We start from the raw sequence: 27840 nt of genomic DNA, 5'->3' as shown, positions 1-27840 counted from the left end.
CAGCTGAGGAACGTCTGGCTTTGTTTTCTGGGACATTATGTTAATGCCTTAGATGTTCCGCTGTATACCAGCAGCCCAAACATATCTACACATATAGAGAGATAGTATAGGAAGTGCCGAACCTTAACCTAATTCACTCACACATTCCCTCATTGTACATTCTGTTCCCTTTTTAATGAGTGTTTTAAAGTTCCTCTAACTCAAATCCTCATGAGCTGTCAAATATGTTTAATCCTCCATCGATTCTGTGGTTCTTCAAAAAAGGGAAAACCACTAACTCCAGAATTAAGGATTGAAATGCATTGATTACAATTTTTACAAGTGCACCACAATAAAAATAATCTGCAAATTTGTTTCCTGTCAACCAATGTTCACGCAGGACATCATTTACGATGGCACGTCCCTCATTCGGTGGCTAATTTTAACAACAAGTAGCATCTCTGTGTTCTCCAGGGAACAGATCCCAGTAAGTGATCACTCAGGGAGCCGAGCAGTGGAAATCCCACTCAGATAAATGGAGAATTAGCTCTACACTATCTATATTTATATATCTCACTGCTACACATGCACCAGGGGACTTCACAGGACTGCAAGGGGGAATTCAATTTTCACAGGCTGCTTGTGTTCCACTTTTCAGCCTGTTCAACACTGACCACACAGTATTTTAAGGGGGATGGAGGGCGACCGCAGGCTCCTCCAAAATAAAACAACCTTTACTACCACCATTTAATTCCATGGGCCATACTGGAGGTACTATAGCAACGTGACACCTTGTTTTGCGCAGCACATTATTGTTCGGGTGTCATGTGACCTTTACCCCAGCACAGATCTAATTGTTGGTTTCCTCTTCCCAGTGCTCACTGCTGCTTCTTAGCTAGAATTGCCTGCATTCAGTCAGGTATCAACATAATCCCAAAACATGACATTTTAATCAGGATTAAAAGCATCTTGGTTAATTCACAGGGATTTTTTAACCATCAAAGCAAGACTTTTTAAAAAAGTAAGTTCGAAAAGTATGTGTGTGCTTTTCCCTTCTCGTCTCTCTGCCCCCTCAGTAAGCCATCAAGGGGGGGGGGGGGGGGGCACTTTGCACCGATTTCATTATTAAATGGACTGACAAGTGGGGGTATATAACACCAGCCTGATATTATTAGAGCGCTAAACATGTGCTATTCAGATGTGTTGTGAGCAGCCTATAATTTCCCGCAGAGAGGTGGATGTGTTTGAGAAATAACTGAGTAGCTGACACAGTGTTGCTATGTAATAAGTTCTCGTTTAATTTCCAACTGTGGCTCTCACCAAAGAAACAACCTCAGGCACAGACACTCTGATAGCTCGGATGTTTTCTAATTTGAATTTTGACATTATCACTGAGTTTTAAATCCCTGGTATCTTCCACTACGTGATCCAGGACACGTTCTCCGGAATGGAACATCGTTGAACGTCTGGATTCAGATCAAACCATTAAAAGTCAGTGTAACTTTCCTGCACAGGTACTTGTCTTAACTGCGCTGACCTGAGGTGTCGAGCTCCTACAACGAGCCTGGAGACAGGCCCCTTATGGGCCCGATCACATCCTCATTAAATCTCAATTTCTGGCAGAGCTAATTTAAAACATAATTGTGTGACACACGGAACCCGTGTTCTGCTGTTTCCTGTGAACGTGGACAAATTGACGTGCCCAGCTCCTCAGAATGTGTGTGGGTGTGTGTTTGTGTGTGTGTGCAGCAGCCGAGGACGGTCAGCATTGTGAGTCTGCAGAAAGCTGTGTACGGTGTGCAAAGACATAAAGTAGCTGTCATGGTGTGTATGTAAATGTGGTCTTTAAAATGCGTCCCTCATACGTTTGTGCGGGACTCAAACACAGACTCTTTTGAGAGGGTGTCTTTGAGCAAAAAGCCGAGTTTAGTCAACAATGATGAATATTAAAGAGGGATATTTCTGGGTTGATGGGTTATTTAGTCTGTGGCTGTCGTGAAGCAGGGTTTGTCATTGTTTTAAGGTCAGAATGAATTGATAAATTCATGTTTAAAGAAATGGTCCAAGATCTTAAAGTAACCAGATGCTTTCAGGGATTTGTGTCCTCTGGCAGACTTAAGCAGAGTGGATGTGTTTCATTGGTGTGGTGAGAGAAAAGGGCTTTAACTCCGAAAGTTAAGACCTGCAAAATGTAATTCACATCATGCTAAATTGCATAATTCACAAATTAGGCTTAGCATTTTATTGAGCATGGAAGGAAATGGCCCCACAAGCCAGCCAGTAACTTTAACTCATTGTGAGACCTGTCTACCCCCCCCCCACACACACACACACACACACACTCGCCTCTGATAGGTAATCTGGAAAAAAAAAGTCACACAGTCTTTATGGAATGTGCAGTCAGCTTTGTGAAGAGATTAGGGCCCAGGTCCACTTCACCACAGACCAGAACGTCGATATCTGGTGTCCCTGGGCCATCTGTCATTATCTGTGGTTGACCACTGCCACACCAGTTGTTGTTTTTTAGCTTGGACACACAAGCATTACCACCCGGCACAGTTAAAACGCAAAGATGATAACCTGCAGTGACAATTAAACTTGAAATGCAACAGGACATTATGTTGCGCATGTGTTTTAGTTCCAGAGTTTCACCAACAATTACTCCAGAATGAGATCCAGCCCCTGGGACAACACACAGCTCAGCCATGTTTTCATGCAGAGTCTGGAGAGAGGCAGACTTTTGACCGCGAAGCAGGTGCAGGAAGTGTTAATGTTGTGGTTTCTATTAACAGCGCACCAGCATCACAGTGGGTCAGCCATTAATCCCAGCAGCCTTCACTCACTCGTTTCTTCACACATCTGCTCCCTAACAAGTGCTTTCTTTTACTTCTGGTGTTTTTCTTTCAGTCACATAATGAGTGTGGGTTGTTTTATTATTATTAAGGGAATAAAAGAAAAACGAATTGGCTGTCAAACCTAGATTTAGATTATAGGCCCATCAGCCCCCGTAAATTCAAACAAGACCGACAGACAAGCAAACTAAACATTGCAGATCATGAAATCTTAATCTCCATTGCAGAAGAACGACAGGTTGGTGAAAGGGAAAGTGAATTAAAGTCTCCCCCATATGAAACATTTAAATCCGTGAGATCCAGATCCATAAATTACTCCCTGGGAAATAAAACGTGAAAACCCCTCACCAAGTTAAATCTCACAAAGTTAAAGAAAGTGAGAAAAAAGTAACTGGCTCTGCCCTTTGTCCTCATCCGCACCAAAATGTAATTTGATCTTTCTTGGCCACCAAACAAAACTAACAGGGCTGAAAACATTACCTCCTTCTGCAGAGAAAATAAACTTAAGAAGAGTATTAAAATTGATGTCACGCATTAAGCAACTGAAGTTGACCTGGATTCATCAAACAATAGATAGTTCCCAGCTACTAACAAACAGTATTTGTTGGGAAGCTTCTGAGACGGCCTGCAGACAGATGTTTGGATTGTTTGTTTTGTTGTATTTGTTGAATTTGGGATGTGATGTGTTCTTTTGGGAAAGTGTGTATTCTCCTCTGGGGGATTGAAACTTTCTCCGGAGCCTTTGCTCATATTTACCCCCGTGGTTTAGTTACACATCAGTTGCATCAGTGGCTGTCGGTGTTTTTCGGCTCGTTTATGTACTTTTAACTCAATATAATCAGTGAGATCGACAATAACCACAAAAAATGTTTACTTGTGCTCGATGGACTGAATCTTTCTGTTTACGTTCTTCATAGTAATCCAAAGAAAGAATCTCTTATCACTCTGTCCAACAAGCCAAATTGAATCTGTTTGAGACATTTTCAGCTCACAACAGTGATTTTGCAGCAATGAAACATTTTTTTTTTTTCACAATATGCTATAAACTGGAGATAAAAAACAAAGATGAATAGAAGAAGAGCCCTCTGTTTATCCTCTGGAAGCTTGTAAGCGTCACATGTTCAGGGGTCCCGTGGGAAATATGCTCCGCTCGCAAATGCCAAACGGTGGAAGAGCCGAGTGGTGCATCCTCCCTGGAGAACGTCTTTGACTTAACAGAACGTGTGCGAGCAGGCACATGGAGAGTATAGATCGTTTTTTTGGGGAAAATATAGAAACTAAATGGAAACCATTAACCTACATTCTTCTGCGGGGCTCTGAAACCTACGTGCTCATTAAGATCACACACGTTTGAAACTGAGCTCTTTGTGGAAGTGGAACATTCTTCAGTAGAGTCGTCAAATACCATTGTTCCCTTTAAATTCAATTAAGCTGCAGACGCATAGATTCATCATCTCTTTGTCTCTTAATGCAAACAACTGCTTTACTCACTTGTCTCTTGTTCATAGTTTGTCATCTCTTGTATTCAGTCTCTTGTTTGTATTGTTTTTTGTTGTCCTATTCTATTTAGTACCTTACTGTGTTTTCTAGTACTTTGTTGTGTATCTTCTACTTAGGGAGTATGTGCAGTTTTTAGTACATTTTATGTTTATTAGATTTTATTTTGATATATTTGAATTCTTCATGTCTGTTTTATTGATACTTCGCTGTAACACAATAATTTCCCTATCCATCCATCAATCCATGTATTTATTTGTTTGTTTATTAATTTGTTTATTTCATTTCGTTTCAGTCCTCTAAATATGCCAGATTTTTTGTTATCAAGATTTCACAATTTATTCCCCATAGGAAATCTGTGAAAAGGTCACAATGCTGAAAAAAATGATAAAGAAAGTGAAATTCATGGATCCACCTCCTGATCCGGAATTTAACAAGTTCTTCCCTGAACCATGAACCACATCCCTTGATAGGAATCCATCCTGTAGTATTTGTATCATCTTCCTCACAAACCAACAAACCTGACCCCCTCGGTAATAAAAGGGACAATTGAAGAGGTTCCCAACCAATCAGCAGCTGCTCATTCGATCCACACTGAGGTTGTCTTCTTGATGAGCTCCAGAGGAGGAGGATTATGTTGTTGTTGGAAGTAAACACGTGTCATTGTCAACACTGAAGGTTCTTCATCTGGAGCGCCCTCGTCCCTCCACATGTTAATATGTCACGTTTAGTTATTAGAAGAAATGAAGTTAATTGAATATGCCACACAGTTTGTATGACCTTGTTTTAAACAGCACTACTCCCTCCCAGGATGTAGAGCAGATGTTTTCATCCAGGTGTTCTTCTGCAGGATTCCTCCGAGGAGCAGCCTCTGATGCCACTGTCACCGAGCTGGGGCCGCCAATGTTGCTATTATAGTATTTTAAGCACTGTTGTGGGTATTTTTTTCATTTTGGAAAGTTCAGTTTCTTTTTTTAGTGTCGTTCCAGTGTCAGCGAATACCGAGCCAGACAGTTTATTTTCATGCAGCTTTGCCCAGAGGCATTATCTGTACAGGTTGTCCTTAAAGTCTGAACGTGTGTCTGCCCCATTTTCCCCCAAAAGCGCGATATCTCAATAAGTTACACATATTCACTTGGACTCAGATGAGTGAACTGATGAGAGTTTGTTATTAAAAGGTCAAGGTTACTGTAACCTTGCAGGTTTCCCACTCAAGAGAAGCCCAGGAGGGAATTTCACGGCGTCTGGCACAACTGGATTTAATGGTAAACTGATGAGATTTTTCATTGTCATAGGTCAAAGTCACTGGGACCTCAAAAAATTAGTTTTTAACAGGAATTCTTACGTTAATTGATAGATCCATTCATCATTTTATTATATTGAGTCTTCAGGCATGGATGTAAGGTGCAACCTGACTGGTTGGTGGTGGTATAAAACCACAAGGCTCTAACTGTAGTAATCAGGGTCCAGCGAATTAACTGTGTATATTGGCCAAAGCACAAAAAGGAAAGTTATGGCTGATGTGTTGTGTGATCTCTGAAAAAAGGTTTCTGTACATTCTGACTAATGGCGGCTTCGTAGAGAAACAAGCAGTTGACAGTGGGACAGCAAAGTGCTGTGGCAGAGACGCTAGCAGACTCTCCGTGCTCTGCAGTGCATCGTGCACAAAAGAAGTGTTTTTCTTTTTCTTTAGTGAATATCAATCCAAATTTCTTTCAGGAACAAATATCTACAATGAGAAAACAAGCCTTGATATTTTGGTGAGACTGTTTTCTGGCTCTTTTAAAGAGGAGATAAGAGGGAAACACAAAACATCGCCCTGCCACGACAACATCGAGTGGGTTGTGTGTTCCAGCATGACTCAGTTTCAAAGAAACTTTTTCATCTCAGGTTTATTGATTGGACTCCTTTTTTTGTGGTAAATGCACTTTGAATAGAAGTGTAGAACCAGATCGGTTTACTTGCTTATAAATAAATATCACATTTCATACGCTCTTTTATGAAAACAGACTGCAGAGATGTAAAATGAATGTTAAGCTGACGGTGCAGAAACCAACACTGAAACCTAATCTTGTAATTTGAAGCGGTGGCATTGCATCACTTGTTGTTACTCAGGGAAGTTAACATACTGCTGCCTGCTGTAGGGAAGTATTACTACTCTTGAACTTACACTGACAGTAAAGGGAAGACGTTCACTTTGAAGACACGGAGTGAACATATGTCCATCACATATGATAGCAGCAGCCCTCCCCCCCCCCACACACACACCTTCTCCAGTGACTATACTTCCCCCCTCCACCCTGGCTTGGACTGCCCCACACCCTCCTCCAACCACTGAACATTTGAACATTTGCACCACACTGTTACTTTTATTACTACTGTATTATCCCGCCTATAGTATATTTTTATATATTTATCTTGCTCATAGTTCTTATATCATACAATACCTGTTAATACTGTATTATTCCATATATAGTTCTTACTGCTCATAGTTCTTATATCATACAATACCTGTTTATACTGTACTATTCCATATATATTTCGTACTGTACATATCTATTATTTACATTCCACTTTGAATACGCACAATACTCTGCACTTTACTGCCTTTTTTTGCACTTCTGGTTAGATGCTAAACTGCATTTCGTTGTATAAGTATACTTGTACTTGCAATGACAATAAAGTTTAATCTAATCTAATCGAATATGCCATCAAAGTTTGGTATGAAAAGCTCAGAAAGATACTTGGGACTGGTCAAATTGGAAGATACATAATTTTTTTAACATGTCAACCTCATGTGGTGAAGCCGTCATACTTAAGGTTGCATCCATTAATCCACAGAGAGGAGTGAATAAACTGTTTCTTTAGTATTTTATTTATTTTTTGTATTTACTTGCCGGCTACATCTAATTTAATGATCTTAATAGACTTGGTGGCAGAGATGACTGATGAATATTCTGAAGCGATGATAAGAGGAGTGATATTTCAAGGCTTTCACACACCAGGGGTTTGACACAGTAAACAAAAGAAATGGTCTTCTGCTCTGTGACAGCAAGTGGCAGTCCACCGTGGATAACAGGTTGCATCCAAACTATTTATTCAGAGGGAAATTATTTCAATAAAGAGTTTCAGCTCAAATGACGTTTACAGAATGAAGCAGCTGTGATGTATGTAGATGCTGTTTGAGGTCTGCTGAGGATGGAGATGTCTGTCTGAGCTCACATGTTGTAGAATCTATCATTGTCCACAATAATAATGGATAATGACTTGATTTGGAAGCAGAACCGCTTTCCCCTGATACAGTTTTCTTCCATCTGTGTGAAACTATGACAAAAAACAAAGAAATAAAATGTGCAAATTAGTCCAACACACAAAAACACCACGTTTTGCTTTTAGCCTAATTGAACAGTATAGGTCCTGGCTTTTTTATTTATAGTATGATGATTTTTTATGATGAATTATTGTGGGGAGATTTGTGATGTCCCCATAAATCCCCCAAAACAACAGTTTGCCCTTCTCCTGATCCCCAGTAGCTGCGGGGGATGATAAACACTTCCCTCCCTCAGTCCAGGAAATGACAGTCATTCCAGCAGCCTCGGTGTGCACCCCTGCATTGCTTCATGAAACAATGACGGGCTTTTAACAATGACAAGTTCATAATAGCATATGGTTTATGCAACGTTCCTCATTTTCGCTGCAAATACAAGCCCGAGCAATCCATAATCATCAGGCTGCACCTCGCAGAGTCGTGTTGACGTCAAAAAAGAAAAACGTCTCCGTGCTCACAGTCCCTCTTAACCTATTTTTCCAACTGATCTCTGCTTGCCCTGAATTCCTCCACCTAACTTCGGGTATGTGTTCCACTGCAAACCGCTGCACCTTGCTCGCCGGGCTTTGAAGTGACAGCGTTCCGTGCACATACTTGGCGCTCACGTCTTTTCATCCCGACAGGCAACGTGTCATTTTACTCCTCTGTGAAAAAGGTGCTCGCTCCATTCAGGTGTGCTCGGGCTGGTGGTGAACACTGTAATTGCCTGTGCTTCTCTTCCCTTTGGTAATTGTCTTTTGATTGAGGTCATCAGGACAATTAAAACCATTGAGGGGTGAAAAGAGGAAGCGAGAGACTTGAGGCAGCAATGCTTTGTGTTAAAATGAACGAGGGGGACGTACAGGAGGGATAATATGTGTGTGTGTGTGTGTGTGTGTTTGTGTGTGTGTGTGTGTGTCTGGGGGGGGGGGGGGGGGGGTCCCACTGAGGTCCTGGTAGGAGACGGTACTGAAACGGTTTAACACTTGTCAGTGTATTAATTACAATTCAACGATCTCGTGACAGGAGAGTGTCACTGGTGATCGTAGAGGTTGATCCTCTGTTTCTAAGTTACAAATGGAAAGATAGCATTGCACTTAATAATTAATGAATATCATGTGACTTACTAAGAACATTTTTTACAATCCCTCCCCTCGTGTGTATAGTGTTTTTATTTCCTATTTTTCCTCTTATTTTATACATGCACAAATACATCACAGCAAATTCCTTGTATGTATAAACCGGATTCTGATGAGAACAATGTCTGCCTGTTTATAGAAGTTTGTAAGAATATATATAATTTGCCTTAAAATGTTGAAAAAAACATTAATCTGATCTAATTTAAACTTCAAAAGTGACACTTTCAATATTAATACACTTTTAATAATCAGGTGAAAACGATCTGTAGAAGTAGATGCTGTGATAGTTTGTTACTATATGACACCAGTGATCAGGACTATGCCAGGATTTAAAGATGGCTAATCTCAGTCTGAAACAGTACATCGATGGATCCCAGCCTGTAGCTAAAAAACATCTAAGAGCTATACCTTGAAATATCAGAGTCATATGTGATGTTGAAACCAAGCAGCAGAACATACAGCCCATTCAAAACCAGCATGTTTAGAACCGGCAAAATCTGCAGATATGGTTTCACTGATTTGCTTTGAGGCCCCCTTTTGTCAAATCTGTGTTATTTTGTCAAAAGGCTGGTTTCTTAAAAATAAAACACATCACTCAGCCAAGTTTTTTGTACAGAATAAAAAATCGGATCAGTCGTTTCTGGGATGTCGCTTGTGGCAGGAGGAGATGGAGCCAGATATAAAGTGTTCAAATAAAGAATAGGAAAGTGTTTCTGAGCATGCACACATCGTTTGTCTCGACTCTAACAGTCGGCTGAATGTCAGGTCTGAGGCCAGAGATCGTAAAAGATCCCCAGGAACACCTCCTGTACTGGGTGACACATTTTATATTTTGTTTCTATCTCCATTCTGTGTGAATGTGTGTGCCAGTGAAGCGTGGGCAGAACAAAGTCGTCTCCTCTGTCACGGTATGTGGGTGTCGGCTGTGGATCTGTAATAATACACATTAAATAGTCCTGGGGGTGTTTCAGCTAAGTTTTTTTTTGCAGGACTGAAGTTTTCCCGTCCTCCTGCTGCAGCGACTTGTTGTGAAGCTACCAAAAAACATAACCCTAATTGTGTCCGCTGTAGAAGGTGGCAGCAATCATTTGTCCTGCACTTCTTTTAGTGTTTTGGGGGCATGATTCAACACAAACCTCTAGATTTCCTTTTTCAGCTGAATGGACGGTTGAGCATCCAAAGTATCAGGGAGCCGATTCCTGAATATACCAATTGATAGCAGCTCAGTGAGGCTTTAGGACGCGGCAGTGACACTTTAAGTAATTAGCGAAGGGTTTACCCCCAATTAGAGTTTCATTACCCATTTTGATGACCATCAGTGACCCTGTTTTAATAGAGACCGTCCCTGAAGTTGGTTTCAATATAGTTAGAGGGAGCAGCGACTCTCTCTCTCTCTCTCTCTCTCTCTCTCTCTCTCTCTCTCTCTCTCTCTCTCTCTCTCTCTTCAAACTCGATGGAGAATTGTTGTGTCTCACTAAAAAGGCTTCAAACGGGGGAAGACGTCAACTCTCTTGGCATCGCTGATAACCCGCCTTGTTCCATATGTTGCCCGTATGCCTGCAAACCTCCTCAAAGACAAAGAGCCACTAATCACATCGCTCTTGTTAGACTTGAAGGACTCGGTCGTATCCTTCATCTCGCGCCACCGACGTCAGACTGAATCGTAATTAAGACTCGAGAGGGTGAAGAGATTGTTGGAAAAGCAGCTGTTGAATACCTCTGATGAAGAATTTCTGCTTTGCAGAAAGTATTCAAATGTCGACTAAAACAATTCCTCTGGAAAGCACAACTTCACTTTTGCTCATTCGGATTATTTGTTTTTGCAGCAGATTCATTCTCAGTTCAACAGAGTGTCTCCCTGAGCTGTGGATCTATGCATCAAGACCTGAATCGTGATGTAATCAGGTGACCTTTTTAAGAACTGAGCCAGTGAGGCTGAATTAATAAATGATGCTGTGAGGCTCCGAGGGTTTTTCTTGTAAATATTGCATCCAATTTTTTTGCTAATGTGGGGCCTTCAGCTGTGATTCAGAAAACGTCCCTGTGTCCCTGTTGAACCACCATGGGTGCTGTCTGAGTGTCCCAGGAGCTGTGTCATTATTTACTGTCTGTGAAGAAGCGCCAGGATTTGTCTGTGGATGACGTCATCACACAGTCTGACTCGGGAGTCTGGGTTCACATTATTAATCCGAGGAGCGCATCACCAAAGATAACATGTTGGTGTTTTGGTGCTTTTAAGTGATCAATTAAGTTAATTAAAAGGATTTCTGTGCCGGTCTGTTATGATCTAAAAAAACATGTTTAATCATCCAGGTTTATTAGAACAGATGTGTTTGGGTTTTCATGTCTGTCTGTTTGTTTGGTCGTCAGCAAGATGAGAAAAAAAAAATCACCGACCTGATTTCCAGTTAAACTTGGTTGAAGGACACAACGTGGCCAATTCTTCCAATTCTGGCACAGGTCTGGTTATTATTCTTTCACCAATTTCCCAAATCATGGATCGTGAAAACATACACTCAAGGATATTTAGGGGCCTGATATCTATTTGTGTCTGCAATGTGCTGCAGCTTGATGGGATTTAATTGTGCTGCTGGGACTGAGAGCTATTGTAGTCAAACATTTTTTTATGGTTGCAGAAAGCCCGATGCCAGCAAAGCCTCCTCCATATATCACACATGTTGTTCTGTCCTCGGGTTATTTTTTGGGGACAAAACATAGATTTTATTGTGTATTTTGCATAGTACAAAGCAGAGATACAAATAAATATATGTTTTTATAAGGTGCACATATTGACAATTTATTTAAACTGATCTATCACTGGATAGATCAGCATTTTAAGGATAAATGTTTTACTTTATCATTTTACTCTTTTAGTTTAAAACATGATTAAGTATCAGTTGCCCAGTAAAGCATTAAATTATCATTCACACGTGTCCCTAGATTGATTTGAATGATTAAAGATGTTTGGTCTATTAAAAAAGAAATTTGCTTATGTCATCCCTTATTCACATGCTTTGAAAACAAGATTCAAATATGGAACAGACAAAGCATCTTTGGCAGAGAACATACCTCCATATATAATAAGCTCCATCTTTTAACAACAATCTCACATTAATGTACAACCACACAACAACCTTTCAGTTATCTTTCTATCCACATAATGAGCTCCTTCTAAGAATAGCAACATGTAAACATAACATTAAACACTCAATGAGTCAACCCCCCCCCCCCCGCCCCCCCCGCACACAGACACACACACACACACTGCGTAGTGCACTGAACAAGGCCGTTGGAGGGAATTGTCCTCAGATGTTTCATTGAGAAGTTAGTCTGATGAACTGTGATGGAAGGTTTTGGAATAAAGCGCGGCTCCCACAGGTCTCTCTGGTCCCAGTGCAGTTTGAGGTGGCAGGGCCGTCTTTTAATAGCTGGAGCTGGTGACACTGGGACGGCCGTGGGTATAATAAAAAAATATAATGAATGCAGATGACAGACAGGGAGATTGTAGGAGGTTTAATCAATACGCTGGACCCCAGTCAGACATAAGCAGGATGAGGAGATTATGAAATATAGAAAACTCCTGTTGACGGCACAGGTTCTTTAAGAATTCCAGTTCTGAGCTCTCAGGATTTTTCTTTCTTCTCTTGTTGATGTATATCTAACCACATGGGCTGCTACCCCCTCATCTAGCCCTCCTTTCTTCTCACCCGGGCTTGGACTAGCAATTGCAGGCTCAATATAACCTCTCTCAGCAAATAAATTAGATAACAAATCTATTTCGTTTCTGTCCTGAAATGGATATTCACAAGATTTGTTTGCATTTCATTTTTCTGGGGTCCAGTCTCTGATATTGGCTCAATCCAGGTCAGTTCATTGTCCTCAGAATCAACGACAATTGTAGAAACTGAAATCCACAACAGAACAGAATCTGTAAATGTGCAGCAGACCTGTTCGTAAACATGATGTTTCTTGCAGATTGGCTGCGTTGGCTGCTGTGCCACCTGCTTCAATGAAACCTTTGATGACTTTATAGATGCTCGTCAAGATGAGTGACAAGAGAAGGAATGGCAGATGACCAGCTGAGGGGGTGGATAGTGGGACAGATGACACTACCTGCCAACACACAGAAAAACACACATATATATGGCAAACCAATGCCTTCAATGTGTTTTACCCTTTTCGATGAACATCTAGGACATGTGTTCTTTTCCATAAGTTCAAGATCCAGCTGATGTAGCCTTCTCCTTGTCTTGTTTAGGACCATTAGCACAACGTAGGGAGGAGCCTTTCTCAAGGGTTATGTCAGTGGTGTTTGTAGAACCCAGTCAAAGCTCCTCCTCTACGTGGTTCCTCCACATTTCTCCTTGACACTCCAGGGACTGACGATGATTAAAGTTCAACAGAAGCTCACCTCTCAAGCATTCAGCATCATCCCCGGCTGCACCTGCTCCCTTGTATATGTTTTTTAAAGGGGTTTGCCGTGGCTTTAACACGACTTAGTTTAAGGCTAATCTGAAAAAAAATGGTCCTCCGAACAAAGGGCCTGTGTCGGTCAAAAGAGTGAAACTGCTGAGAGTAATCCGTGTTTTATCTTGTTTTAACTTCATCCTCTTGCTTTTTGGATTAAGACCTTCAGTGTGTGTAATGAGACTTATTCTAAAGAGCTTAGCAGCTTGTATTGGCTGAAGCACAACAAAAACATCCAAGCAATGGATGTCGGGCGTTTTCACAACTTCATAATCCCAAATCTGTTTTTTTCTGAAAATGCATTTGTAGTACTTGCTGATAGCTGCTGAGACTTGATCCAACACCTTCTGTCCTCAGCGTCTCGTCCTTTTCGTTTAACGAATGACATTTTGATTCCAAGGATGAAAAAAATTCCAAGGTTTTTACAGAAAAAGAAGAGAAGCTGCCCTGAATCGTTAAGAGTTGGTTTAAAATGCATGCACCAGGCTGTGGGCGCCATGTTTCCTTGCCATTAGTTTCATTCCTGCTCTAGTCACCTTTTGATAGACTCTTATCCCTGTCTTATATGTTGATGTGTTCTAATTTCTCTCTGTGTACTGTGCTTTATATTATTCTTTACAAATTTAGTTAATTATTCAATTATATATATTGTGTGTGTTTACGTTTAAAAACTGCTATAAATAAAGCCGTACATTTTCATTTACTTTTATGCCTCAGCCTTTATTGCGCTACGTTTTGCAGAAAACAAAAGGGTTAGATAGATCCATGACATCTCGTGTGTGAGTGTGAAGCAGCTTTAGTTATTAAATAATCTATAATAGATTTGGCAAATTTCGTCAATAACGCACAAAATGTCAGTGTTGACAAACAGCGTACATTTACTGCAAGCGGGACTGCAAAAGTACATAATAGAATCTCATGCTGCAAAGTAATTGAACACATCAGTCAAACAAGTTTTATAAGGCCGTCAGAGGCACATTACCACGACCCTGTCCTGTGTTATCTGGAGATTACACACAGCAGCTGTCTGGTGAGAGAGTGGGAACATCATCAGGCCATGTTGGTGACTGGGTTTGTTGAACCTCAGTCTGGGATTTTTTCTACGTCCGCATGACATGACAGGGGCGAGGCCGAGCAGAGGCATCACCTTCATTACAGGTCGGTTCATCTCCCTGTGGGTTGCCTCATTAATAATAATCCGGCTGGGCTGCGATCAACTGGACAGACGTGAGGCGGAATCTAGGTTCCACCGACCCGACAGCTGTAACAGTTACTGGGACAAGTCGCAGGAGGTTCCTCTTTCAAGGAATCACATGAAAGGTCAGCATCTCATGGGTTTATGAGGCCCTGATATGACAGGCTCTGCATACAAGTCTAAGAACTACGAATAATTTACTTGTTTCGCCTGAAAGACTTCACAAAGGGGAAGATGGGTGGAGCTACCCAGCATGCACTGGGACAATGTTTATAGCATGAGTAAAGTTGTGTTGCCAATAATTAAAGTTAGACAAACTTGTTCTATTTAAACTCAGGAACTTTGAAATGATAAGTATGTTTCACTTCAACCATATTTTAGCTGGAAAGACTTGACAAACGTAAAAGATGACTCAATTTAAAGGGGAAATTAAAAAGGAGATATAAAGTCAATGTTAACTTTGTTATCATTTTCAAGGCAATCTGTTTTTTGAGATTTTTTAAGTCATATCAATTAAGGATTAAACCTTACGATTCCAGATCATATGAGTTTTTATGTTTATGTTTTTCTTGTATTTCCTTTACTGTCATTAATTCATTGTTTAGTTGGATTTTAACATTTCATACTCCGGCCATCATGCTGTGCAGCTGACTGTCTGGGCTTTAGTTTTTTTCTCTTGTGCACTGAAAGCAGTTCAACATATTTCTCACCGGCCTACACTCAGTGAATGGTTGACCCAAAAGTGAAAGTGAAGCTTTTCCTCAGATGACATGTCTGGCTGAGTTCTGTGAGACACGGAGGAGCAGTCAAGTGGGGTGAACTTTAGGTTGTCGGAGTGTCGACTCACTTTATTTGAGATACACCGGGGACCCATGTTCCCTCAGGATGATAAGCACTTGACAGTTAGACAAGACATATTCATATCCTTACACCAAGTTACTGTAAAACTACTTCAATAAATGGGATTTTCAGCCTAATTGCCATGATATCCATTCATCCTGAACTCGTAGCTCTTTTGTTACTTGATTTCATTTTGAGCATTTGATGAAACGTCTTCATTACATGCTAATGCTTATTACCACCCTGTCTTCTTCCTTCTATTTCCACTTATACATGTGTGTACATGCTGAACCATTCAGGCCTCGCTGTGCTGCTCTTCTGTAAAACACAACATTAAACTGTCCAGAGGGCTGCAAGACTAAGAGCAAAGCATCGTAACAGATGAGCTGTGGGAGGACACTTGTCAGAGAACTGCTCTCTGCTGGAATAGAAGAGAACAGAGACTAAATGGTACAAGCACATATGTACAAGAGATTTAGTTCTCCCATTTTTTATTTATGTGGGACTTTTAGGTGATCTTTTATTTACGAATGAATTATGAAATAACTTCACATGAGCATCTTTGTCCCGGATGATTGACAATATTCACTTTCATCATACACGTTCCATCGAAATTCATCTTCTGGAATTTTCTCCTGTGATATTATTGGATTATAACCTCACTTGAAATGAATGTGTTGTGTCAGTGGTAGTTTGCCAAAACTAAACCCAAACCAAAAGTTTAGAATCTGAAGTTATAAGCCAACTGGGATGAAGCAGAATCTGCTGATGGATTTTCTTGAGGGAGAAGTGATCCTCTGACTCCAGCTACCAACTGGGGGCTCATGTGGAAGCTGTCCAGTCCAACATGACCGGGGGGGGGGGGGGGGTTTGGTACGACAACAGACGGAATTATGCAGCCAAAAATAAAGTGAAGTTCTGAAAGCAGGGACCGAGAAAGCTTCTGTTTCCTGAGGGGATCTGTGTGGGCTCCTGCACATGTTCACTCTCAAATTTTTGTTTGCAAGGGAGATTCAAGGAAGGTCAAAAGGAGGTGAGGGAGGGGGCGAAACTTATCCAGAAGTGGCAGCAACAGATTTAAAACCAGCCTCTGCAGAAAGTTGTCTAGACAATCAGCCCTCAGCTATTTGATTCTTTAAGTCGGTGAGAAAAGATATTGAAACCCAAGAAACAGCCAAATTAAGTGGCGTCCCAAGTTTGAGGTTGTTTTAAATGTATTTATTTCCAGCCGCGGAGGAAAAGGATTGAGTTTACAGCCGAGCACGGCCGCCACGGCCAAACAAGCAGCGAAAACACTAACAGCTCACATTACGAGAGGGGAAATGGATCATTGTGTTTATCTGACTTCCTCTCTCGCTCTTCATTTCTTTCTGTTTCTAAATAACAGATAGCCTAAGTGCTAGGTGACTAATTGTTCAACCCACGAGTGTAACTGCTGATGCATTCTGGGGGAGGAGGGAGCGAGGGAGGGGGGGTGGGGGGGAGTAAATGAGGTGAGGCACCGACAAGGAGGCATAAACGATTAATGTAAGACGATTCCTGCCGGATCTGGTCGTGCCTCCCTCAACCCTCAGAGCTGTCTGTGCTTCTGCATTAATAATCTAAATGACACAGACAAGTTAAATGAAGATGAGAGAGACTGTTAGCGAGATAAGAGAAGACGAGGAGGAGGAGGAAGAGGAGGAGGAGAGAAACAAGTAGAGGGAGTGAGCACTCAAACAGGTTGACAGAGAGTCCGACAATATCAGACAAATGCAGAAACTCTTATTTGGCGTGAAGATGAATGGCACAGAGGGAAAACACCGAGGTCAGCGCGTCTCACTCTTCATTCTTCAAGCCTGCAGACCATCGGCAGTGGATCCCATTATCACTGTTTGCAAATGGAATTGCATCCACAAGCAGGAGTGCAGTGATTTATCCAGGAGGTTATGATTTCGACCCTGTCGGTTTGTTTGTTTTTTGGTTGGTTTTCGAAAAACCTGCCAAACAGATTTCGTGGAAGCAGCCAACAAAGAACCCATTTAATTTTGGTGGGCATATGGAAAACAGGGGCATTTCTTTGCACTATCTTGAACATTCATGACTTTTAACTCAATGATTTGCTTTGGTTTGATGAATGACAAACATAGAGATAGACCCCAAGTCTGGAAAGTGAAGCCAATGCGAACATGCCTGCAGCCTGTATTCTCCCAAACTACCCACAGAGGGCGACTCAACTGATAGAAGTCTCTGATGGAATTTGTGATTGACTGCTAGCACCGTCCAGATCGCAGGGCTCACGCTCTCATTCAGACCAAACCCAAATATGGTTTCCAAAATCCTAGTTGGTTCTGGACAAAATACCAAACCTAAGGGAACTAAAACTGCAGCTCGCAAACCAATGGTTAACCTCTGAATTGAATTTGAGGGGCTGTTGGCCCTTGGCGGTAGCGTGCGCTCTACTGACTCCCACTCTTCTTGTTCTTGGGGTCAAGTTTTGAAGCTGAACTTATAAACTGTGTTCAGTTTATTATCGTAAATTCTGGTGAAAGCCTCAACGTCAGGAGATTTGTTCACGTCTTCTTGGCTGTTGGAGCTTTAACGGGCATCGGGGTTATTATACATGGACACTCAGTAGGCGGATAGTTAATAGGTGCATAAAGTAACTGTCAACATGTATTAAGTCAGTAATAGATCAATTCCTTCTCATTGCACAAGCGTTGGTAGGTGTGTAGGATCGTGTTAGCGTGGCTTCATCCTCCTGTGTGTTATTCAGTGAAGGAGGAGAAAAACAAAAAACCATGCATTCTGACTCAGTGTGCCGTGGTTTGATGTGTTTGACAACAGAGCATCTGTATGGTCAGAGCGTAAGATAATGCGCGAACGAAATAACAAACTCAGCGAAGGGAGGAAAAGACAATTCCACTTTGCACGGTGCTCCATATCGTTCCGTTGTTTTTCGGTCACCTTGTTGTGTTTAAACGTTTATGTAGATGACTTTATTCATCCAGGCCGGATATCTAGATTTGTGCAGAGGTGTTTATTCACATGAGCAGCAGCAGCCAGAGCACTCTCCTTCAGATGCACACTCACAAACTACTCACTCTGTGTATCTGGAGCACCGGAGCAACACAGAATACTTCAGTTTTTGCGTGTACAGTTTGTAAATCCATTGAAAACGAGTGACAGTTATCGACAATTGAGTGTTTTCAAAGCGACATTACTGACTGCGTTTGAATCATAGTCGACCTATGAGTTTTGAATGCTACAGCTTTTCTACCACATAAAGCATGAAACACACAATGAGGTCACAGGACAAAAAGTGTAACCTTTTGGGATTTGTGGTTATTACGGTAACGCTGGGTTTTCAAATATCTTTAATATGAGCTAAAACCACAGGGGGCTGGAATTAATACAAAATATATCTATAGTAGTGTATATTAGAGCTAGAGGTAACGATTAAGTTCTTCAAACATGAAACTGTGGCAGCCTTCAGTTGTCCTAAAAACTCAAATGTGTTTTGTTTGTCCAGTTTGGGCTACTGTAACAAAACATGGCCACCTCCGTAGAGAGGACCCCCTGCTGATTTAAATATAAAGTATTTAAATATAAAAGGTCCATTCTAGGCCAAAGATAACGACAATTCTTACAAATTTAGATGAAAACACACAAGTATAAACACGACTAGGATTATTTTATATTCCATTTCAGCCACTATATCCCTTTCACCGACATCTTCCACACTGGACCTTTTAATGTCTATGATTACCAGCGGTGCTGATGTGTGTCCCTCTCTCTTTGTAGACTCAGCTTTAATGAAGACACGACTCTGCTGACATTCCTGCAGAAGGGACCCTCGTCAACAAGTATGGGGTCTGCATGGAAACCACTTCTCCTCCTGTCAGTCATCAGTGGCCTTTCAGGTAAGAAATTCAAAAAGGTGGTGTTTGAGTATAATGGTGGGAAGTGGTTGTATGTCATAATCTTCTGGTATTAGGGGAGAAATGGTAAAGTGCACACGGAAAACCTCCTGTGGTGATACGGCAGTGGTTAAATGGGAGAATTATCATTTATGGATGTGAGTGGGTGGAATCCACATATTTGAAATGTTGAATTTTGAATTAATTTCTGAGCAGAAAGGTTGAGAAGCTACGCTCAATGAAGATTTCTGTTCGGAGTCTCTGGGATTCCATTTTGTTTTTCAACATCTTCTATAGTTGCGTGACCTAAATGGATCTTCTATGTATAAAGGTCCTTTAGATAATGCATGTTATGATTTGGGACTTTACAAATCAAACGGAATTGAATTTGATTGGCAGGGTTTCCTGGGCCGACAAAGTTGAACCTTATGAATACTTTCCAACTGAATTAAATAAAAACATTTTAAAAACTCAATTTGGTGGACATGCTTATCCAAGGCACCACCTCAGCATCCCTCTGGCTTCAGTGACCTATAAGAATCAGAATCTCAACGTGTCAGAGCTTTTCCTCATAGCATATCTTGACTTGTGCGATTAGCAGTAAGTGCACAATTTGAAGTTGTCGTCTCCCTCGGTAAGCCCAGTGCGTGTGTTCGCCGGTCTAATGGATTCTGCTGCTTCTTCATTTAATGGTCCTTTCAACCCACCAGGGGAGGGTTCACTCTGTGGCTCCCTCAGTTCAGTTCCTGGGAGTCGAACACACGCACACACGGGCACCAACCTCACTTCTATTACATGGGAACAACTGTTTCTTAACTTCAGAGGCTTGGTACTCGGCGCTGTTTGACTCTGAATACACTGTGGACATTCAATAGGAGAAATTTTGGATTTTTATTGGACGTTAAAGCTTAATACATAATATACATACATGTTTTATTGGACAGTTGAACAACAGCCTCTGCGTCTGTGGACTTTTTAGTTTTCTATGTACAAATCACAGCATTAGCATAAAACCAATGCATATAAATACAAGTCGGCAGAAGCTCTGTTGTATATTAAAGTTTGCTTTATGTTTTTTAAATATATCACAGCTTTACCAGCAGGTACATATATATTTCACCTCACTTGATTTTCTCTCTACTTCACTTGATTTTTTCTCCGCCCTGAAAAAAAGTCTATTTACCAAAAAGCCAGGCTGAGCCGTTGATGTCACCGAGAACGCTGCCGACTGTCCTCAGGAGTTAATGCTCGGCAGCTCAGCCGGCCTCTGGTGATTGCTCTTCAACACTGCCCTTCATCTGCTGTGACAAAATAATCCTCTCGTCCCCTGAAATTGTCAGAGCAAACCTCCCCAGACAAGCGTTATTTGAATAAACTGACCTCTTATTTGAAATATCTAAACTTAATTAATGGTTTGGGTTGGGTACACAAAGTCTGACGGGCAGGCAGACTTTGTGTTTGTAATGTGGCTCTGCTGCGGTAATTCCTTTTGAATGTTGTATTGTGTATTTGTTGCATTTCAGGATTTAAGAGCACATGTCCCTGGATTTTTGTTTTTTCACACTTGAACTTGTTTTGGTATCTGGAGCATGTTTCCCATATTGTTACAGCTTTGCCTCTAGAATGCACTTTCACCCTGTTCTCCTCTAACAAGAGTATTCGATCTCCACTTTGTTCACAATTCTGTGATGATCTATCTTTCTTATTCCACCTCTACTCAACATTCAACTTCAAATTCATTCCCATTAATTGGTTTTGATGATTTAAAGATGAGTAGAATTTAAAGTTCTCCGTTGCTTTGATGGATTTATATCAGTTTGATTCCAGAAAGGTCGCGATTGAGGACAACGTAGAAAAATATATGATTTTATAGCACAAAATCCAAGCAGGCTTCCTATAGCACCTTTTTTTTTTTTTTGCCCTGGTTTTTCGTCTCATGTCATGTCATGCCCTTGTTATGTCACTAGGTTGCGGTAATTAGCTTTGAATTCACGAAGGAGCGACGGCGGTGAGTCCGGTGCCGTTCTGGCTCATGAAGCAAATTACTGCTGAAAAGGAAACCACCCCCCCCACATCGACTCAATGCTCTTTACCAGCAGCAACATAAAACCATCCGGAAACAACATCAAACACACAGAGAAACGTTGTACGACTGTATAATTGTTTTTTACGGTCGCAGCCCGATGATGAAAGCAAAAGAAAATGAGACGTTAAGTCAGCTGTTTAATGGGGCGGTTCCACGTGCTGGATTATCATCTAGCTTTGGCCAGTTAGCCTGTAGGCCGCTGACACTATGCTGAATGTATTTGTAGATGAATGGAGAATATGTAGGATTTTAAGTACATTAGTTAAGGATAATGGATTCACATTAACCCAAAGTTGCCCAATAAAAACTCTAAAACCTTATCATTGCTGCAGAGATGCCAACATTTACAATTTTTCCACCCATGAAGCAAATAGAGAAACTTTGAGACCATTTTTACTGACTGCTCCTTGGTTAGCAGGTTATAAGGCAGCGTCTGAACCTTCTTCATTGTTATTTTCATCACTGCTGTAATCTGCTTTAATATTGCTTTTGTCATTTAGTTCATCAGCCACTTGTCTATAAAGGCTGATCCATGCTCTGCGTATGTAGCCTACGCACTGGGCCGAGCATTCATAGTCTTCCGGTTCCTATTCCTCTTATTTACAAATTCTCTGGCATCTCTGTTTACTTCAGAACAGAAATGGCTAATGTTTGTTTACTTTGTCTTAAAGAACTGCAGCGAGAAAATAAAGACTTCCTTTGTGCTCGTTCCTTTAACTCAATTAAACAAATTTGGCTGCACGCTTCTTAAAAACACTTTTTTGCAGCCTAGGAGGACTAACAGAGACCAACTACATTACCCACAGTGCATTCTGCCTTGCCCATGCATATTTAAGCAAATCACAGTGTATCTCATCAGTCACATGCCAAGTGACACTTTTCATCTGGCCACTAATGGGAGAAGTCTGCAGAGGTCACACCCGGGCTTAATGAATTAACCCAGCGTAGGAGATCCAAGGTGTTGTTTTCGTGGATTCTGCCCCTGTCTTCAAGTGTCTCACCTTGGTGGATGCTTACACTAATTTCTATCTGTGCAGAATGTCTGAGAAGGATCTGAGCAGGCGTTGGTCACAGTGAGTGAGTGAGTTAACTAACCTCAGTTAACTAACAGGTATTTGTCCCGGTGGTCTGTCAGTGTTGAGCCTGCTGCACATTCATCATTGTTCTGCAGTAATGCAAAAGCAGCACGCAGCAGTGGGTATATGTAATTAACTCCCTCCTCCCATCATCACCTTTCCATCAGAAGACTTTTCTCTCGTTCTTTGCCACACAGCAGAGGACGAGACAGTGCCGAGGATGTTAGTTCTTCGAGCAGATCAAGGCTCTGATGATGGTGTAAAATTTAATTCCTCAAGGAGAAACTCAAGACACCTTCATTATGTGCTTGTCACACACTGCACTGACTTCCTCTCTCAGGGATTCAAGGAGAAAGAAATGGAAGAGGAGTCAGTCCGAGTCATTGAGATTGAGTAATATCTCCAAGGGAAACAGTCAAGGATGCTAAAACAAAAACTTTCACCTGCAGCCTGCTACAGTCGCTGCTGCTGTTGTTGTTGTTGTTGTTGTTGTTGCAAACATCAAGAAATGAGAAACAAAAACGTGATGGAAGAAGAACACCCTCTGACATATAGAGCTCTACAGTGGGTTATCAGTATTTTATATCTAGATACAGTATATACTCTTGATATTTGTATAAAGCTGGTAACATGATCTGAATAGATCATTTTCAAACTGCACTTTTGGAGTTCTGGTGGTTCGATTCCCAGCTGCTGTGGTCGATACTCGTGGAGTGTCCTCGAGCTCTTCTCTAGTGAATGAATTAGATTCATAAGTGGCCGACAAAGCGCTCGATACATAAGTGCTGTTTGATTGAATGAATGAATGTGAACTGTAATTTTAAGCTCTTTGAGTGTTGGTTAAATCAACAATACAACTTCTTTACCTCCTAATAGCATCTTTATAGTTTGATTTAAGGTTACGCTGACTTGGACACTCTTCACCTGGAACTTGCTTGTTCTTGCTCTGTGACTTTGGTGAGGGGGGTAGGGGGTGGGTGGGGGGGGGGGGGTGATCTCCTGTGAAAAGCCTGTAAGTGACTGATAGTCTCTCAACTGACAGAATCAGGTCCAGCAGGTTGAAGAGTGATGCCGAACTGTGGAGCAGTTAAAAAGACTTGGGAGTCAGTAAGTCACCAGGTTCTTTATCTCTGATATATTTGGCCGGGACATTTTTATTAAATATGAAGGATTCTGAGCAGAGGCAGCTCCTGTAGTTCAATATCCACTGTTCAGTTGTGTGTTCAGTTCAGTTTAAATTAATTGACCACCGTGTGTGTGGCTGCAAAGCCTTAGTGTTGCTTTAAGGGCAATAAAAAAATACTATCAAAGGTACTGCATTTAGTGTATATTTTGTGTATTTACAGATAATTATTAAGAACTTAAACTGTCAACTTTTACAAACAACTTATTTAAAAAACTATGGGAATGTGTGGCATGAGCTGTACATTTTAATTTTAGACAAACTAAACATCACATTAGAAAAGAAGCAGTTCCAGAAAAGCTGGAGTTTTTTTTGGTTTTGTTGCCAAGACTTCAACTAGTTTATCAAGTTTACAAACAGGGACTTAGCGGCTGGTGCAGTTAATTTGTTCCAGTCTATTCCGCCCATTGATTTTTGATCTCGGGATTTGGTTGCTGTGAACCTCGGCTGGATACAGTTGGGGTAGAAATTTATTCTGCTGGTTCATTATAGGCACCTCAGCCTAACAGACTCCTGCTTTGCAACAATAATTGCCTCTCCCAAATACTGTGAAGGCTCTTTCTCTTTGGGCCGAATAAGACTTAACTTGGAAATTGATTTTTCTTTCTTTCCACCTTTACGTTCCTTTTCTCATTTAGAGAGAAATATGTGACCACGTCTGCTTCTGTCTTAACCAGCGTTGCCATCTCCTCCATCAGAGGGAACAATACTTAAACTGCCGGCGTCACATCCAGTTAAGATGTGTTCCAGACAAACTGAGGGGAAGCTGGAGAAGTCAGCCTCCTGTTTAGTGCACTTTGTGTCCTAATGACTTGAGAGCAAACAGGAAGACTGTTTTTTTTTTTTTACGTTCACTCAAATGTGATAATATGCAAATGCCACTAACTGCAAGTCATTAACCTTTCGGCAATGACGGTGTCACAGAATCATTTCCACTGAATGAACATTAAATTACAGTCACACATTTTATTCACATTAGCATTTTGTACATTCCTGATCAAGAAACTCAGGTTTATGTGGTGGCCCAGTTTGTTTACTCACTCACAGTACAGTAGACACACAATAATAGTTATATATACACACTTTGATTTCTCTATTTACATTTATTTGATTGTAGGATCATTATTACTTTATAGAAATGAAAATCAGTGTGTAAAACACTCGATAGTGGAAACGATCTTTCACCTGAGTTTTAATGTGTATTTGTTGAATTTATGTCACAAACACAAATTGTTGCAAAACTTTCCGTTCGTTTGTAAAAGTTTTATTTTGTTGTGAAATATTTGCAGGAGTGGAAGATATAGTGTCGGTATTTATTTGAAGCAGCTCCTCTGCAGAACATATTGTTGAACAGAAGCTGAATATTGTGTCTGAAGAGATGCCGTAAATATGTATTGATATCAATGTGAATATTGTGCATTGAATAGACAACTGTCTTTCGTTGTGTATTTTTATGCTCTTAAATATGACCCTCCTAAGTGGGATTTTCTTTTGGAAGATATTAAAGCTGCAGATCTCGGTTTATGATTGAAATTAAAAAGTGACCTTGGGCTTGAAAAGGTTAGTAACCACCGCTTTAGATGGGCCGATGCCCTTCGAGAATATTTTGAATTTAAACTGGTTATTATGGTTCCAGTATGAAACCCCGTCCACTTTAATGATCACAACATTTCCTGTACATATTGCTTTATTCCATTTGTCCACATCTACAGTTCTGGTCTGGGTTTTATTCTTTTATAAAGTTGAAGGCAATATAGCACAGGGTAGAAAAATGAAATTTTATGGGCACCAACCGAAAACCTTGAGAAGAAGACACACACTATATATCAGTAGTGTCCTCAGGCCTGTTGTTTTCTCATAACGAGCGATGACAGGTCTTTCCTTTTCTTTGCTCGCTTTGTTCTTCAGCCTTGGGAGAAACTGTTCTGCACTCGTTCCTGCTCGGCCACTTTAGAGGGACGACTCTCTGTGGACTTACTATCGGATCTCCTGAAGCAACTTGTGTTTCTGCACATTAACCGCTGAGCATCGCCGTATCAATAACTGAGATCACATTAGATGAATTAGTGTTGTGCAGCCCCGATATCATCGAGGTGTTGATTTTCAAAAATGTGATAAATAAACTGAAAACGTCTCTCGTGTTGGACTTTATGTTTTTTTTTTTTTAAATGGAGAATCGTTCATTTCCTCAACAGTTACTCCAGAATTGATGGACCACAGAGAAATGGTGTGAAAGTGAAAGGTTTTCCCACTTCAGTCCAACCGGTGCTGAGAGCCGAGCTTTTAGCACGACTACCAGAAATATTTTCACATTTTCTCTCGGAGTGCTGCACTTCAAACAGCTTTTCAATATTATCAGCAGCAGGAGCTGTGAGCGGCTTCTCCCAAGGGGTGCGACGCGGTCTTTGTCTATTATGACACTTTTGACATGATGGCTTGTGTAATGGATTATTGACCCACTGTTATCTCTGAATAATCCTGGAAATGCTCACTTTGAAGACAACGGTTCCCTCTGTTCGGTTTCATTTCCCTCCGCACCTGTCTCCAATGTCCAGAGCTAAAAAATATATATTTAAATCACGTGGAAGCAGAGAGGTTATAGCACAATGAGGTTTCTCTTATGTTGAAAAGTGAGCTGGGCAGGCCCCCCCCCCCGCCCGCTCCCTCAGTCCGCCTCTGATTGAAATACAATGTCCCTCCGAGTGTTAAGCGTGGAATAGTAATGCAGCTGTGTCTCTGCTCACTCTGAGGTATCTCAATATTAAAAGTGGTTGCAGGGAATATGGATGTGTCGGGCTGTATAAGTGATGCATGAAGTCATTTTCACCAAGGGCAAAAGAGTCGTGCACCAGAGACGTGGTTGTGTACGGGGGGGAAATGGAATATTTGCATGCACTGCGCCGTGCCGGACCATGCAGTGACTTCATTGCTCTGATTGCATACCTCGAAAAATAAACATTAAAATACGGAGCTTTGTTAAAAGTCACCCCCGAGCCACCAGAGGTCAACCGCATTTTCAGAATTTCCCAATATCCCCACTCACCTAAAAATGGCATTTGCCTGTCCCTGCAAGCACAAAGCAATAATCACCTCTCACGATCCGGCAGGTTATTACTTTTTCGCGGAGCTTAACCGTCCTGAAAACAAGAAGTGTCTGTGTGTGTGTGTGTGTGTGGGGGGGGTCTATTTTTGGACCCACCATCAGGGAGCATGTGGACTTTCTCCAACTGGCAGCAGGGGAACCAGCTTCTCTTACACGCCAGGAAATAACGCTCGAAAAAGTAAAAAAAAAACAGTAAAGTCATTGTTTATTTAGCACGACAAGTTGGAGCCGGCGTTCGAGTCTTGGCAGTCATGCTTGTGTGGTACGTTCAGTGATCAAGGCTGTGATTAGCACCTGGGGATTTGAAATTTCAGAGTACACAAGTACATAAAACGCGGGGTTGTGTGGCGACGCCAACATTTTATGAAACAGAACCTTCCCATCATGAGCCAGATCCCCTCAAGCCAATTGGAAAAAGTTTGTTGTAATATGCTGGATAATTTAAACGCAAAAAACATGTACAACGAATTGTGTGATACGTCTAACAAGGGGCGTTAAGCAGGGCTGGACAGAGATTCGATTTCAAACTAAAAGCCTGGATAGAATTAATACCACACATCATGCAAACACACGCCAGCTCCATCATTGCTCTGGCAAGGTTGAAGGAACTCACAAACCCTCCCAGCGTACAAGGGATCAGGGAGGGGGGGGGGGACTGGTTTTTGGTAAGTAGTCCGCGTAGTGATGGAGGAGGTGAGGTGAGGTTGCATATGATGTATGGATTGCTCTATCTGTAATGATATTCCACTGAATAAATGGTCTCAAGCCTAATCAGCTTCAGTCAATATAATCTCCCTATGAAGGTCTTCATTAATCTTGCAGGCTATGGCTAATCATGTCCATCCACTTGAGCCCCCACGAGCGTCTCACCTACTTGCTGTATGTGATTCTAATTAATTCTCACCGCTCCGTCTGGAGGCTGCCGGGGAGAGAAGCCCGAGACTCCTGCTCACTTGTCTCCTGTGCAGCAGCAGCAGCAGCACAATGACCCAGTAGAAGTAGATCTGAGACAAAGCAGGTGAGGTTATTAGTCGCGCCCATCTGCCTTTCCCCCCCATCATCCCTCCGTCTTCCTCCTGTAGCCTCACCTTTACCTCCGTTGTTCTGAGCTCTTTCCCTCTCCCAGTTGGACAAGCTGCATAATGAGTTGAACTTTATAACGTCTCCGCGCTGGCGACAGCGATATGTCTCCAGGTCGTCCGTCCATCACGCCCGTC

General features: G+C 41.5%; 1 protein-coding gene across 1 annotated transcript in view; it reads left to right on the top strand.

The window, feature by feature from the left end:
• Positions 1 to 27840, top strand: part of cntn5 (contactin 5) — a 100895-nt gene that overhangs the window by 7268 nt on the left and 65787 nt on the right. Inside the window, exon 2 of the mRNA XM_062386787.1 lies at positions 19060 to 19178. Within this exon, the coding sequence (XP_062242771.1) occupies positions 19124 to 19178 (55 nt within the window). The 5' untranslated portion in view covers positions 19060 to 19123. The remainder of the gene's footprint in view (positions 1 to 19059; positions 19179 to 27840) is intronic.

The sequence above is a fragment of the Platichthys flesus genome, chromosome 4 (assembly GCF_949316205.1).
Source record: "Platichthys flesus chromosome 4, fPlaFle2.1, whole genome shotgun sequence".
Classification (NCBI taxonomy): Eukaryota; Metazoa; Chordata; class Actinopteri; order Pleuronectiformes; family Pleuronectidae; genus Platichthys; species Platichthys flesus.
This window is presented reverse-complemented; position numbering and strand designations above follow the sequence as displayed.